Source organism: Rhincodon typus, chromosome 9 (genome assembly GCF_021869965.1).
Source record: "Rhincodon typus isolate 14 chromosome 9, sRhiTyp1.1, whole genome shotgun sequence".
Classification (NCBI taxonomy): domain Eukaryota; kingdom Metazoa; phylum Chordata; class Chondrichthyes; order Orectolobiformes; family Rhincodontidae; genus Rhincodon; species Rhincodon typus.
Window position 1 is genome coordinate 24,660,580 of NC_063340.1, and position 17,001 is coordinate 24,677,580.

The window sequence follows — 17,001 nt, forward strand, 5'->3', positions numbered from 1 at the left end:
TGCCATTTAAGATCTGGCGCGGAGATGATCAGTAATGATCTAGAATAGTGGAACAGACTCGATGGGTTGAATGACCTACTCCTGTTTCAACATCTTTCCACGTGTCAGACGAAGTTTGATACGAAAGATGAGATGCAGGATAAAAGACAATCCCAAAGGGTACAGAAACAAATGCATACAGGACTTCAGAGGCAGAGACTAGAAAAATGGAAACTCATGACTGGCTTCATCTGGCATTTTGTGCCAATTTTGGCACTGCACTTTTGGAAAGGTATGAAAATTTTGGAAAGGATACAGAAAAGGTTTGAGTATGGTTCCAGTTGAGACACTTCACAAATATGGACAGACCGGAGAACTTGGGTTTCTAATTCAAGAAAATTCAGAGGGACTTGATAGAGGTATTCAAAATCATGAAGGATTGAGAAAAAGTGTAAACAGTAACTGTTCCCACTGGTGGAAGGATTGAGAATCAGCTGACATGGATTTAGGTAAATAGCAATTGTATCAAAATTGATATCAGGAAACTTTTTATGCAACAGGTGGTTAAGGATTTGAATTAAGAATTTTCTCGGCCTACAAATTTGGTGAAGACAGGTATAAAAGCGAACTTTGAGTGCATGACAGCCAACACCAATACGATGACTAAATAATCTCTTCCAGTGCTTCAGTTATTTATTTATGATCATTTACATACAATAGTTACATCAGAACAGTCTATGCATCTTTCACTACCTAAGCTTCAACCAGTTTCCTCTTAAATTGATCAAAAATATGCTCAAACGCATCCTCAATACTTAAGATCAACAAAAAGTCAAAAGAACTTGCCAGACTTTGACAAAAGATGTATTTGTTTTGCTTGCTTGTTCAATTCTGGTTAATGATATGATGAAAACTACTCCCATAACAGAATAAAATGTTATGACAGAAAAGAACTGTTATCAGCATTCTAAATTTGAAATCTTTAAAAAAGATATGCAGTAGCACTAGGTCAGTTAGGATAAAACATATACAAGGACAACTATAATATTAGAAAATTTGTTCTTACCTGGATGGAGTTCTCATCTGACTTTTCAGTACCAACATCTGTTACATTCAGTTGTAAACGATAGAGTTTTGGTTTATCTCTGGAATCTGAACCATCTGCAACATTTTGAATTAGGCAGTTTAGCTGCTTACTTCCAACTTTTTAATTTTCATACAATTTTTTGTTAAAATTTTGCATTTGTTGTCAAATTGACTCATGAATTTATGAAAAGTTAAGGTATAAACTGTAGGACATCAGTTTCTGAATTCAGATTTGGAACTTCAACAGCTTCAAAGTATCTTTTTTTAAATTGTTGTTGGATCCGAGAGTGTGCACTATTTCACAATCCGATGAAATCCTTTATTTGGCACCAAGCTATGTCAGGTGGCTTATACTGAATACATATCTCAAGAGTTGCTAGCTGGCAACATGCAATTTTGCTCACAGAAATAAGAGACAGACCAACTGAAAGGTTTTTCAATAGGTCTCAGGATAGTTTGTGTCATTGGAGAGGAATTCAAAGGTTACAGGCAGTGAATGACTTGATGAGAAGGAGAGATAGAAGCAGACTCCCATACTAGCAATGCTGCAGTTAGCTACCCTGTTTGCAAGGTAGCTGAACTACACAGCTTCTATGCAGGGGACTCTGGGAGAAGTTAATTGCAATTAGATGGCTATGCGTTGCATGAACTCAGGAATAGCTTTAGGAATTAGTGGGCAGGTAATTGTCGTATTTGGGACTCAGAAGATATCCTGGAGAGCTGAGAAAGTGGAAATGACTCTTGCTGGGGAAAGTTATTTGGGCTCAGAAGAAGCCTGGAAGCATTAAATACTTTTACACAACTGAGTGTGAAACAGTCAAAAAGCTCACAAGCAGTATTTGCTTGATGCAACTCAGCAAGATTGGAGCTCAGGGAAAAATCCAGGACAGGGCTGGCTTAGTGAAGCTAACAGTCAGTAAAGATATCAAGAGGTTGAGAATGCAAAGGCTAAATGAACAGAATGGGAGTAGTCATTGAGGTAGTTCACGATGAAGACACTGCCGAGAAGGAATTTTAAAAAGGTAGATTGGCAAAAGGTGAAGATTTGTAACCTCTTGTGAACATTAAATATGACGAGCTACCAGGGTGTGAAATGTCCGAAGGGAACTAAGAGATCAGAAAATCTGCCTTGATTGCATTTGCTAATTGAGGTGTACTATGCAATATCACAGCCTATTGCCCATATTCACTATGGGTATGGAGGGACTTCCTTATGAGAAGTAGGTTAGGCTTTAATTACTCGAAATTAGAAGAATGCCTTCTTATTTTTAATCTTGGTAGATTACACACATTTTCTTTAGAAAAAAGTAGGGGCTCTCTACATAAGGTATAGTAGTTTTGTCTACAAAAGCAAAAGCCAAGCGCTTATTTCTCTATGCCTCCATGGAATATGAACATTTGTATTCCATAGGACTTTTCCTCCTGTACTCTAATCATAGATGTTGCTCTTCACACCTATTAAAATCCAGACTGAATTAGAAGCATTTTAATCTATTACTAAATGCATCATTGGTCACAAGCTGCCAAACACATGCAGTTGTCAAGAAGAATAGGCCGAAGGACAGGTAAGATCATCTTAAGTGGTCAGCAAGTCTAAAGATTTAGAAATCAAACGTGTGTAAGACATTTAAACACATGCTCACTCATTAGTGGATATATAAAAGAGAACAGGAGGGCTGATACAGCAGTGGGAGCATCAACTGCTCTTGTCCAGAAGATCCAGGTTTATGTCCTATCTACCCATGAGATGTATAATATGTCTCAACAGGTTGATTTGGAACACATTGAGAGAAGGTTGCATTGCTTCTTGCACAGCAAAATTAATTTTATGCACACCAATTATGTACTATTTAAACAATTCCTAGTCACTGCTAGGATTTCAAAACAAGCAGGGAGTAAATCAAATTACAAAAGACACTAATGGCATGCCATTAAAAGTCTATGTTCAGAATTTAACCAGATCATAAAAAGAACTTTCCCTAAAAGCACTTGTATCAAAAATACTTCAAAGTTCTGTGATCAGTGTGCCTTTCTTCGACAATTCTAATAACACAGACACCACCTTGGACTTCCGTCAGTAGTTTTTAATGTGCAGAATGGTATAACAGGTAGTTATTTCATTCACTAAAATTAACAGCTGACAACAAATATTTCAGCATGTAGCAACATGGAAATTATCATCAGTTGTAGAACTACCGCACTTAAAGTTAGGGTTTACATTTCAGACCTATTTCACATACTACTGAGCCTGTGCTATTCAAGTTGCATTTCCAGAAAAGTACCCAGACACAAAGCTAACATTTCAGTGAACTTAAGACATTACCATAAACTGATACAAATAAATGAAAGCTCATTATAACAGAGAATTCTGGATTTTCTTTCAAACTGGTGCTCCAGGATTGCATTCCAAAATTCTAAACGCTGATAATTAAGACCACCCGTTCTTTTATTCCTATGACACCACCGATCTCCTTGCTCTCAACCTCTCCTTGACTTGCCATATGTTCTAGAAGTACACCACACATTTTTTGATCAGCATAAAACCCATGACTTCACATTTCTTCAGTTGCAAAGAGCTATTAGACTCCTGGTTCTGTTTCTCTTTCCACAGATGCTACCAGACCTGCTGAGTTTCTCCAGCACTTCGTTCCATGGATCTATGTTACTAAAGCCAATTTTTTAAGAAAGTAAAGTTGTCTGAGATTCATAACAGCGTGTTGAGGTTACATTATGATTGCCCATTTTTCAGATGAATTTACAAACTATCCACCTGAATTCATAACTAGTGTTGACAAATGTGATTAATTACGACCAACTGTACACCACTTTCGATTTTTAAGCTTGTTCTTTTGATTCAACATTCAAAGTGTTGACAAAAAAATTTGAAGAATTCATAAAAGCCAGATTGCCATTACAGCAGTGTAGACTGGAGTTGTGCATTGGGACCATGCAGAATTTTGGACACTGCTGGCTCCAAGGCAATTGCCCAGGAAATTGAAAATTCCGATGGTCAATTTCCCTGTCTGGAATTCTCTAAGATTTGCCCTTAAAGTCTTCAGGGGGTCCCAACAGACTTATGCTTAATAGTTAAAAACTTATTCTAGCTCCTGGGTTACTACTAAATTGAACCCATAACTCATGAATGTGAGGAATGTCAGATTAATAGTAGAGCTGGCTCAAGGGATCAAACAGCCTGTGCCTGATAGCATCTAGGTGAGGACAATCTCCCCCACCCACTTCACTTACCTTACACACTTATTATTTCACTCAGTACTACACTCAGTACTGTGTAAAGCAGTGTGGTTGCTACAATGATCATTTGTGCTGCTGGATTCAATGATTTCTGGAATCTCCAGCTCCGAATTCATTTAAATGGAAGTGAGTACTTTTCCCCCAAATCGGCTCAGGGACAGTAATGGGATTTCCGAGCCATTTCTGGGCCATTATTAAACATTGCTATGTGTCTTATACCTACCACAATTCCAAGTCATCCAGCAGCTGCATGCTTCTACCATTAGATGGAGCTTTAAAACCTCAATTATGATGCATTTAGGAAAATTCATTTCAGCACATTTCATTATGCAAAGTCAAAATAGGTTTATTGGTAATTGCCTGATCACGAATGTTTAGAGGAGAGTTCGAATGTATATTGTTTTAATTGACAACTGAATCCATGAAGGTTACAAATTCACATTTTAAAAAATTTCCAATGACATATTGACACATTCATTGTTAATTTGCGATGAAGAGATTCAGTTATGGCAATTTGATTGACAGAACTTGGCAAGGCATACTGATGATCTGCTGCTATCTATACTTAGGTTAGTTACCATAACAAATATGAGAAGTAGGTCATGTAGTACAGAAGAATACAACAAACTTTTATTACAGCACATGTGATAGGGTTATATTCGCTCAAGTCTACACATTATAATCACAGGCACTTGTGTGTCTTGGCTCAAGCTATGCAATTAGGATGTATTGCAGCACGCTTCCCTCAGACTGTAAGAAACAGGAATGCAGTAGGCTGTTTGGCCCCTCAAGCCTGCTCCACCATTCACCAGGATCACGACTGATCAGACATGGCTCACATCTACTTTCCTGTCCTTTCCCTATAACCCTTGAATTGCCTACTGATCTGCATGCCATGTTGCATTAGAATACAGCTCAGTAAGATGGAGCTTTATACCATTAAGTTAAATGCCATGATACAGCAATGACAGTGAGCATGCTCTTTAAAGTTATGCTGCACATCTGCTAAGATGTATTCAGGAAAATTTACTTTAGGTTCAAAGTTTCACCTGGCAAAATCAAAAGTAGTTCACTGGTAACTGCCTACACTCAAATTTAGCACAGAATTTGAGTGGATTTTTTTGACAATGAAATCCATTGGGGGCTGCAAAAAACATGCATCAAAAACTTTGCTTAGACATTAACACAGAATTCAGAATGAGTCAGTTTTGATGATTTGATTACTAAAGGTTTAGATTAGCTCATCTACTTTACAAATCGAAGATCATTTGCAACTCAAGATATTAACTATTTACAGTTGCACTGTGCTTTTCACAGCCTTAGGAATGCCCAGTTAACTTTACAGCTAATTCATTACCATTGAAGTATAATTCCCCATAAATTTGGGTGGCTATTCACTGCAGGGCAACTAAAAACCAATGAATGAAGAAAAGTATTTGGTACCAACTGGAGATACTCCAGAAGGAAAAACCCATTGTTTATCAAAATTGGTGGATATATTAAAATTGCAAATTTCAAAAGGGTGCAGCCTGGAACAGAGACCCTGCACAATGTTCATCTCAAGTTCTAAAAGTGCTTTTTTCACAAGAAAGATTTTTGTCTCCTGGTTTATAAGATGGGGTTGAAGAGAGAAGAGAGGAGAGAGAAGAGGGGAGGGGGATAGGGTACTTAGAACAAAACAGCCCTTTAATAAGCTTTGTTTTATGATTTCACATATCCTTTACAAATTCAGAACATTATCCTATAAAATTTCCAGATGCATTTACAATTAGTACATGTAGTACATGATCCATCAGAGAATTTCCATACTTGGGTAGAAAAGGGAAGAGGTAAATAGAAGTCTGGAAAAGAATCACACGATACAACAATTCTTTTGAGGAGTACAAAATGTCAATTTTTTTTGATAACAGCTAAAACTGAGAACCGTTGCAGCTAAAACATATTGGACTTAATTGTAAGACAATCTCTGCGGCAGAATACTTGAATGAAGCAAAACAAGTAATCCTGATCGCAATGAAGCAGATCCTCAATTGCAAGTCACAGTTTTCTTTGTTTAGGAGTTTGCATGTTATTAAAATGTAAGTTCCAATCTTGAAAATATAAACTCAATGCACTATCCTTTACAATGGCATCACAATGCTCACTCTTACCACTGCCTCCTATAAACTAAATGCTGCACACATTCATATCAGGAAGTCAAAAATAACAAAATGAACGAAGGTAATAAAAGAAAATTAAGGTAATTCCAGGGACTGTATAACTGACCTAGTCCAACAACTCATACATTCCCAATTTTGCTCATCTCATAACTGAAAAGGCACTTACAATCCAAGAAGCTGAAAAACAAAGCAAATGCTCACAGTAAATACTTGACATTTCTTGGAACTCAGCATTTATTTTGACTAATCCAGGTATCAAACAAATGCAAGTTCTAACCATCATTTATCCTGGATAAAGACGCTTAAAAGGAGCAGATAACGAATGAAAAGAAAGAGGACTCGAAGTGCAGAAAACCTAAAAGGAGTCTAAAATATGTATAATATAGATGAAATTAAAAAGGAAAGCAAAGAGAATATGGATAAGTATTGCAATGTAAAATGGAGGAAAACCAAGCAATTTAATAAATACAAAGGAGCAACAGATAACTAAAGGGCAGAATCTATTTGGGTCAAAAGGGTAACCTGAGAGTGGAAGCTGCAGATGTTGGCTTTGTCCTTAAAGTAATTCTGTGTACTTGTTTTATACAAAGAACAATATAGACGTTATAATGAGGAAAGTGAAATGTGCACTATTAAACAAAATTAAAACGAGAACAATACTAAGGGATTTAACATCTTTGAAAGTGGATAAACACACAGACCCAGTTGAAATGTATCTCAGGCCACTAAAAAACAAAGTAAAGTCTCCAATAATAATTTCAAAATCTTCTGGTTACAGATATGCCGCCAAAGTATAAAAGAAAGGGATTAGTTAAGTACAAGCCAATTAGACTAACCTTGATGGTGGCAGTTATTGAAAAAATATTAGGGACAGGATAAATTCTTGTTTTGAAAGACATTGGTCAAACGGAATCAGCACAGATTTGTGAAGGGAAGTTTGTAACTAATAAGTAAGATTCAGAGTTGAGCTACTGACAAGGTCAGTCGAAGACAGCATATTTGATATAGTTTTTATGAACTTTAGCAAGGTGAAAGCATGGTAGATTTGTCACAGACTTAAAACAGCCATGGGATCTAAAGCTGTGTAAGACGCTGAACCCAAAATGACTGGCTCAGAGGCAGGAAGGAAATGCATAATGGTTGATGGGTGTTTTGCAGCTTGAAAGCTGCGTCCATTCAGATTTCTGCAGGCTCAGCACATTTGATCCGTTGCTTTTTGTAGGATATAATAAGGATTTGAATTTGAATGTAGGGATATAATTTTAAAACATACGCTATAAAAAATGGTTGAGGTTGATAATGACGAAAGTATAAAGGTAGCAATGGTCTGATCAGGTGTGCGCAAGAGTGGCAAGGAGAGTTAAATCCAACATAAGAAAGGATACTAACAATTACAGCAGAATAGAGGAAGCATGGAGTGAATGACCTAGAGCTCCCTGAAAGTGGCTGAAAAGTTGAAGAAAGTGGACTTCATTAGCCAAAATGTAGAGCATCAGAACTGGGAGTTTATGCTAGAACTATGTAAACACTCAGCTGGGTCACAGCTGGATTACTGCTTGAACTTCTGGTCACCATATCATCGGAGAGATGCAGCTGCATCAGACAGGCTACTTGGACTGAAGATTGTAGTTACTTTAACACCATAAAGGGACAGGAGCACACATTCAGCTCTTCAAGTCTGCTCCGATGAAATCATGGCTGATCTGAATTCTCAAACTCATTTTCTTGTTATTTCCCTGTAATCCTCAATTCCCATACTGATTAGTAATCTGTGCAGCTCAGCCTTGAGTATTCTTAATTACCTAATTGCAACAGCTGTGGTAAAGAACTCCTCAGAATAATGAGCCTTTATGAAAACAAATACCTTCTCATCTGTCTTAAATAGGTGACCCCAAACTCCTAATGCCCTCCAATCCTGTATTTTCACACAACGGTAAACAATCTCTTGGTATCAACCCTGTCAAGCTGCCTCAAAATCTTGAATATTTCATTCTTCTAAATTCTAATGAGCACACGTCCAACCTACTCAAACTCTCATAAGAAAACCCCTTCATACCTGGGATCAACAGTAAAGCTTCTCCAGATTGTCTCTAATGCCAATACATCTTAGATAAGGGGATCAAAACTGTTCACTGCATTCTGTGTGGTGTGACAATATTGTGACTTTAACAGGCGTGTTCTGTTCTCATTTCTTTTACGGAGAGATTGGGTACCAGCTGCTAAGCAGTCTACAAGAAGATGGAGAACTTGAGAAGCTTTGGGTGTTTGTTTTTAAAGAAATGGAACACCAGAAGCAGCCTGAATAGATGTGGTCAAGCTCCCAACCACAGAATCAGGATTTTTAATTTTTTCAGTGGCAGTTGCTGTTGGGGTCTGGAAGAGGAGAAAACTATTCTTTCACTCTTTCAGTTACAGCCAAAAGCTGGAGATCTCTGCCTGCTGTGGAAGTTGCACGTGAAACAACCAGTGTTCTGAATTTGTCTTTTGGCAAGGGTGTGTTAGGTTCAGAGATCACAGATTTGGACTTGTGCCAAATTTTAGGGAAAGATTTAAACAGAGCTGGTGAGTTGGCTACACAGCATTTGAAAATAGTACATAATGTGATGAAATAGGAAGCTAACAAGAAATCAAAAATTCACAACTTTGCTAGTAGAGATAGTGGTAGGTGAACCTTTAAAGGCAAGGTTTAGTGAGGCTTATCAAATTGAAAGGAAATTGAGTGAGGTGAATTATTGGATAAGAATGCCAGATAGAAAGAAATGTATGTGTCTGTCATATGTATATACTCAAAAGGCATTTTGTTAGGGAAAAAAAAGCAAAAGGAGAATGTATTACTTGTTACAACACAAAGTGAAGAACAAAGTTAACATGATTCTGAATTGGACATTGCTCAAATTAAACTGAACAATGAAGAAAATCTCAAAAATTGTGATAAATTACTGAGTTACCTTCAAGAAGAAAATTGAAGAGACCTGTAAAGAATTATTTCAATTACATGGGGAGATACGCGCAAATAAGCTGGATAGCTCTAATCTAATCATGCATGATGCAGACATAGGAAACACTTATACAATTAAGCAACATCCTTATAGATTTAACCCTGTAAAGTTGGCATTGGTTCAAAAAAAGACAGACAGTGCATGTTCAAAGACAATATTGTTGAAGTGAGCTGCAGTGGCTTTAGCTCACCAATAGTAATAGTGCTAAAACCAAATGGTACCCAATGGTTATGTGGGGATTATCACAAAGTCAATGCAGTTTCAAAATCTGATTCATAGCCTATTCCACATTTGGAAGACTGCATTGAGAAGGTGGGACAAGCAACTCATATTTCTAAGTTGGACTTACTCAGAGGATACTGGCAGATACCTTTACCTGAAAGAGCGAAGACAATTTCGGCTTTCGTGATATCAAATGGAGCATACCAGCCTAAAGTCACGCCATTTAGCATGAAAAATGCGCCAATCACATTTCAAAGACTAACCAGCAAAGTCATTTCTGGATTACCAAATTGTGCGGTATACAATCGATGACCTGGTGACTTTTAGTCATACATGGAAGGAACATTTGCAGTATCTAATGGAATTGTTTGATTGACTTTGGGAGGCAGACTAGGTGATAAATCTGGCTAAGATTTCGCTCGCAAAAGCCCAGGTCACATTAGTCGGCAGTGTCATTGGTCATGGACCAATGGCCCCATGGGATGTGAAAACAAATGTTACTGGGAGTTTCCCATACCATCGGCAAAGACGAACAGTACTACGATTCCTGGGATTGAGTGGTTTTATTGGAAGTTCGTACCAAATTTTAGCAGTGTGGTTGCTCCACTGACTGACTTACTGAAGAAATGCAGAAAATATCAGTGGATGGAGGACTGTCAGAAGATATTTGACAGGCTGAAAGTTGCATTAACCACTCCCCCAGGGTGGACACACTTAATTACACAAAGCCATTCAAGGTGGCTATCGATGGGAGTAATGTAGGTATTGATGCTGTACTCTTGCAAGATGACAAACAGGAGATAGAAAGACCTATTGGGTATTTTTTCAGAACATTGAATAATCATCAGAAATATTCCACGATTGAGGAGGTCTTGAGCTTGGTGTTGACGTTGCAACATTTCAACATTTATGTTGCCAGTAATGTGTCTGGGACAATTGTACATACTGATCAAAACACCTTAAAAAGTTGAGAAGTTTAAAACAAAACTTCCAGACTGTCTGGATGGAGCTTATTGCAGCCAATTTGAAAATTCTACACTTGGCAGGGATGAACGAACATAATTGTTGATGCGTTGTCACAGCTTTGAAGAAGACAGACAGAGGCGTTCGATGGTGGGAAACAAGACGACTGAAGTAGACTGTCAGGCGTGAATATTTGCATGCTTAGAGTCAATGTGGTGCATATGTATTGTAGTATGCATTTTAGTGTAAAACTAAAGGTCTTAAAAGAAAACAAAACCATCTTTGTATACTGATGGTTCATTTTTTTTAAAGGAAGGGGGAGTGACAACACTGTGGCTTTAAGAAGTGTGTTTTGTCCTCATTTCTTTTAGAGAGATTGGAGGACAGACGCCGAGTAGTCTACGAGAAGATAAGGAACTTGTGAAGCCTTAGGTGCTTTTATTTTAAAAAAGGTTAGAACAATAGAAGAAGCCTTAATTGGTATGGTCTAGCGCCCACCCACAGATCCAGGAATTTTTGTTTTCTCAGTACCAGTTGCTGTTAGGGCCTGGAAGAAGTGAAAGCTATTTTTTCCCCCACACTATTTCACATGCAACACCCATAGCAGGCAAAGGACTCCCAGCTTTTGGCTATAACAATCTGTTTTCTGAATTAGCCTGTTGGCAAGGGTCTGTTCATGGGATGTTACTGTATTGGAACAGTTAATTAGTAATAGTTACAGTATCTATTATTCTGCTAAGTTTTCCAACAGTTATTCCAGTTCCTTCCTTTTGTTGCATTTTAAAAATACGAGATGCATGAAGTGTGTTTTGCTTCAAATCCAATAGTTTGACCAATTGAATTGCATCTGGAATGCAACACCTTATACTTACCTTTAAAATGAGAAAAAGTTAAGATCTAGACTATCTTCTGAATATTTTGAGGGGGTTTGGTCTCGTCCATAACAGTTCAACTAGTGCCTTTTACAATTTTTACAGGGCTTCCTAATTTTACATGCCATTGTATATGAAACCGAGAAAACCATACTGTTTGTCTTCCCACCTGCCTGATCAATGCAGGTGCAAGCATTTTGAGATTCATGCACAAGGGTCTCCCAAATCCCATTGCTACAGGTTCCTGCAATCTTTTTCGATTTAAATAATACTCAGCTCCTTTAGTTTTCATTCCCAAGTGCATAATCTTATTTTCGCACATTATATTCCATTTTCCAAGTACTTTATCTATGTCCATCTGTAGGCTGTCATCCTCACAACTTGCTGTTTAGTCTATTTTTGGCTAAAGTACACACACATCCGTCATTCAACCCATTAATAAATATTGGAAATAATTGTAGTCTCAGTGGCACTCTACTAGTTACAGGTTGCCATTCTAACAATGCCTGCCTTATTGCAAGTCTGTCTTCTACCAATTAATCAAATCTCTATCCACAATAGTATATTCACCCCAACACCTTAACTCTTAACTTGAACGGTCTAAGATTTGGCACCTTATTGAACACCCTTTTGGATATTGAAATATATCACATTGACTGGCTTCCCCTTTACCTATCCTCTTGTTACTTTCTCAAAAAATTCCAGTAAATTTGTCAAATATGATTTCTATTCATGAAGCCATGCTCAGTCTGCTTGATTATATTATGCATTTCTAAATAAGAACATAACTAGGAGCAGAGCACGCAATTCAACCCCTCAATCCTGCTTTGCAATTAGATACGATCATGTGTAATCTTGGCCTCGACCCCACTTTCTTTGCCCATGCTCCACACCCCTCAACCCTTTACTACTTGAGTAAATTTGAGGAGGACACAAACAGATTTTTAATGTCCCAACATCCAACACACTCGGGTAGTGAATTTCACAGATTTGCAACAATTTCTCATCTGTTTAATCTCTTACTCCCGGTTTTAAAACCGTGACCTCTTATTCTGGATCACCCCTTGAAAGAATTTCTCTAACTACTTTGTCAATCGCCTTTAGCATCTTACATATCTCATTTAGATCTACTCCCATTCTTTGAACTTGAGAGTTTAGGCCTAAAATGCTCAATCTCTCAAGACAAATCCCTTATCGCTAGAATCTATCTAGTGATTCTCCTCTGAACAGCCTCCAATACCAGACATACATCAAGTAAGGGGACCAAAACTGTACCATATACTCTAGATGCAGTCCTACTAATGCCTTTCACTTTCCCTAATTTTATACTCAATGCCTTCAGCATTTTGGCATTTATTGCTATTTGCCTTCCTTATTACCTGATGTACCTGCATACTAGTCCTGTAATTCATGCATGAGGCCACACAGATCACTCTACACCAAAGCAGGGTGATGTTTTTCTCTATTTCAGTAATAAATTGCTTTCTATTCCTCCAAAATCTATAGCCTCACATTTATCCATTTAAATTTCAAACACCATTTTTGGCCCATTCACCTAACCTTTCCATATCCATTTGTGAATTTCTTATTACTTCATTGCAACTTACTTTCCCAACTACTTTACTGTCACCTGCAAATTCGGCTATAGCATCTTCTATCCCCATATCCAAGTCACGAATATAGATTGTAAATAGTTGGGGCCCAAGAACAGAATCCAGTGGCACCCCACTAGTTATGTCTCGATGACCAGAAAATTACCCCAACCCCATTTGATCTTACCTTGTGTATTAACCTTTGCGGAGTCACCTTATCAAGTGCCTTCTGGAAGGACAGATATACATCTACAGGATCTCCATTATCCACGTTCCTCGTTACATCTTCAAGGAACTCTCTCAAATTAGTCCAACATGATTTAACCTTCATAAAGATGTGTTGACTTTGATGGATTTTATTTGACTTTCCAAATGCCCTGTTACTACTTTCTTAATAAAGGACTCTAACAATTTCCCAACGTCTACAGTTTCCTACTCTCTGCCTCCCTCCCTTTTTGAATAATAATATTAGCATTTTTTAATTCACTGGAACCTTGCCTGCATTCAAGGAATTTTGGATTATAATCAATGGTCACACTATCTCTACTGGCACCTTTAAGACCCTGGAATGAGGGCCATCAGGCTCTGGGGTCTTGTTTGCCTTCAATTCTAATAGATTGCTCTGTACTTTTCCCTTGGTGATAACGACTGTTCCTCCCTTTCTATAATCTTTGCATTACTTGTTATTATAGTGATGGCATTACTGTCCTCCCACTGTGAAAACTGAAACAAAATATTGATTTATTAAGTCTGCCTTTTTGTTCCCCACTATTAACTCCTCAGCCTCACCCTACAAGGGGCCAACAGTAGAAGTTTTTGCTATCAGTTTTTATAGTTTGCGTTAGTTTTCTTTCAGTTTACCATTTCTCTTTTTATGGCTTTTTAAAGTAACCATTTATGGATCTTCTTAAAAAGTTTCCTGATCCTCCAGCCTGCCACCTGTCTTTGTAACATGGTATGTCTTAGATTTTGCCCTCAGACTAACTTTAACTTCTTTATTTAAATATAGATGTTTTCCCATCACCCCCTTTACGATTTTTCTTCCTTTCTGGATTATATTTTAGTGGGAAGCAATTGAGTATCTCCCTAAACATCTATCACTGCCTATCAATTTAGTCTTCCTGCCCTGTCCACTAGGGCCAGATCTGTCCTCATAACTATGTAATTAAATTTGTTTACCTTCATTACACCCTTTATAATATACTCTAATATCTTCTCAATGCCATGTATCTGGCCTACAGTTACTTAGTTTATCTCCTTCATTGGATGATTACCACCAGAGCATCCACCATCTTTTGCTACTTGCTTTAATGTCCTTCGATGCAACCCATCAGGTCCCAGAGATTTAATCAGCTTTTGGTCCCATTAGGTTACCCAGCAGTTTTCCCCTAGCATAGTTACTGCATTTACTCCCTTGATTAGTTCAAATTTTTGGAATTGCAATTGTGTCTTCCACCGCAAAGACTGGTGCAAAGTATTTATTCATCTCCTTTGCCATTTCCTGGTTCCCATTACTATTTCTTCAGCTTCATTCTCCAAGGGACTTATGTTCACTTTGGTCTGCCCCTTCCGTTTTATACATTCAAAGAAGCTCTTGCTGTCTTTCTTTATATTTTTTGATAGTTTACCTTCAAAAATGTAATTTTGGCAATCCTTTGTTGATTTCATTGTTGCTATAGCCATATTTCTGAATAATGAACATTTACAACTGCAATACTATTAGTTAATGTTAATAAAAAAGGAAAAATGACATTTTGCACAAGTATAACAATCGGAGTACGTGATTCTGACTTCAAAGGATGTGCATGCTAAATTTCTTCAACAGTATTAATGGAATCAAAGCTTCAGAAGAAAAAGAAACAAATATTAAAATAAAGCTGAACTTAAGCAATACAACAAAACCTTTAAACACCTAATACAGTGTTATATAACACTTACCGGGACTCAATTCAACAAGGTACGGCAATTTCTCAGGAGGCAAAGAAGAACCGTAGCCTGAACTATCATTCCTTTCTTTTCCTTTTGGTAACCTCCCATCTTGTTTCCTTACATTCTTTGGGATATGTTCAGGTGGCCGCTTCTTTAACTGGAAAACCAAAGTACCTATGCAAAAGCAAAAGGACAGGAAAACGATTAGGCCATGATCAGAATATTAGTACAGTCTTAGTTAAAAAGAAAAAGATCAAGAATTGTGGAATTGTGGGAAAAAGATCAAGAATTGCACAGAACTCTGAGATGGCAGGGCAGGTATAGAATGCAAATTGAGGACCAAAAAGATTCTTGGCTTTGCAAATAATTGATGCATTTAGTGCCAAAGAGGAGGAAGCTATGATGAACCTTTCTAAAACACTGATTTAGCATCAACTGAAGTATTGTATGCAATTCTGGAGAGTTCAAAAAGACTACAGATTCATTAAAAAAAGTACCAGTTATCACCATATTTGATTCATAGCTCAAAGGATCTGCAATACTTGTAACCTTTTGCATTTCTTTCCAGTTAGCACTACCAGAGTGTGCATATACTATAGTGTGCATACATGCATGCATCTGGGAACATGAAGCACACGTGTGAACAATGAAACTGTAGCTATATAAAAATGAAATGGTACTAAAATTCCAAAAAAGTTTTGTAGAATGAAGTGTATATTGCATGCAACAATTTTATGGAAATAAATTAGAACCATAGAATCCCTAGAGTGTGGAAGTAGGTCCATTCGGCCCATCGAGTCCATGCCAACCCGCTGAAACCAGCCTATTTACATAACCCTGCATTTCTCATGGCTAACCCACCTAGCCTCCACATCCCTGGACACTACAGGCAATTTAGCATAGCCAAACCACCTTAATTGCACATCTCTGGACTGTGGGAGGAAAACTGGTACACCCAGAGGGAACCCACGCAGACACAGGGAGAACACGTAAACTCCATACAGACAGTTGCCAGAGGCTGGAATTGAACCTTGGTCCTTGGGGCTTTAAAGGCACTGCTGCCTCAGAGTTTCATCTGAACCAGCAAAATTGACACTGCAAGTATAATCCATTCCACAATACCATAACATTCTGCTATACCTGGACATAATCTCCAAAATTACTACATTGATAAGTTGGTCAACTCTAGCAGATCAAGCTACCCTTAAATCAGTTATTTGACATTGCTCTTTCAAACATTTTAGCTCAACAATCTGAGTTCTTAGCAGCCCTCACAGTACAAGGGAAGTGGCTTTCGCCCTGAAGGCAACTAAACACGCATACTACCAGCCAGGGAAAATCAACCCCAACTCCAAAGCAAGTAAACTGAACAGATTTGGTGAGTGGCAACTCCACCAATCACAGACACACTGGTGTGCTTATCAACATCAAACATGGAAGAGAAATAGCTATGACTGCAGCAGCAGCAAGCAGGATAAGAAATGAGGAAAGGAAGGGAGGAAGTTAAAATTAGTGAGTTGCCCTGGAACTATTTTGCCAAGGTTTGCAACTCAGGGGGTGGTGTGATGTGGGGGAGAGGTGAGGTGGGGGTTGGGGGGTTGCCTAGGACTGTGCTGATGCCTACAGTGTCTTCTGTTGCAAGTTCCTTTGCTGATGAGCTGCAAGGAAAGGAAATATTCCTTGGGTAAGGGATGAAGACAGGAGAAATTGCAAGGGAGTTACAGGAGAAGAGGAAACTGTGAAAGGGTGGGGACGAAGAGGGAGATGCTGAGAGGGAATCATGGGCATGAAATGGTGTTGGGGGGTGGGGCTGACAGGCGAGCGAGGGAGCGCGCGAGACAAAAGCCAAGAAGTGAAGGTGCTTGAAAGTGCCCGAGGCTGGGAAAAGTAAGAGGCTACAAAGGGTGGGTTGGGGGCAAAGGGAAGCTGTGAGGACACGAGAAGAGGC

At 38.2% G+C, this 17,001-nt stretch overlaps 1 protein-coding gene across 9 annotated transcripts in view; it reads right to left on the reverse strand.

Annotated features, from left to right (window-relative positions):
* The window catches only part of afdna (afadin, adherens junction formation factor a), a 209,719-nt gene that overhangs the window by 94,378 nt on the left and 98,340 nt on the right, over positions 1 to 17,001 (reverse strand). For all 9 annotated transcript variants that reach the window (XM_048600620.1, XM_048600619.1, XM_048600612.1 and 6 more), the window contains exons 8-9: positions 15,063 to 15,227; positions 1,046 to 1,140 (exon numbers count right to left, since the gene is read on the reverse strand). In XM_048600620.1, coding sequence (XP_048456577.1) covers positions 1,046 to 1,140; positions 15,063 to 15,227 — 260 coding nt within the window. The remainder of the gene's footprint in view (positions 1 to 1,045; positions 1,141 to 15,062; positions 15,228 to 17,001) is intronic.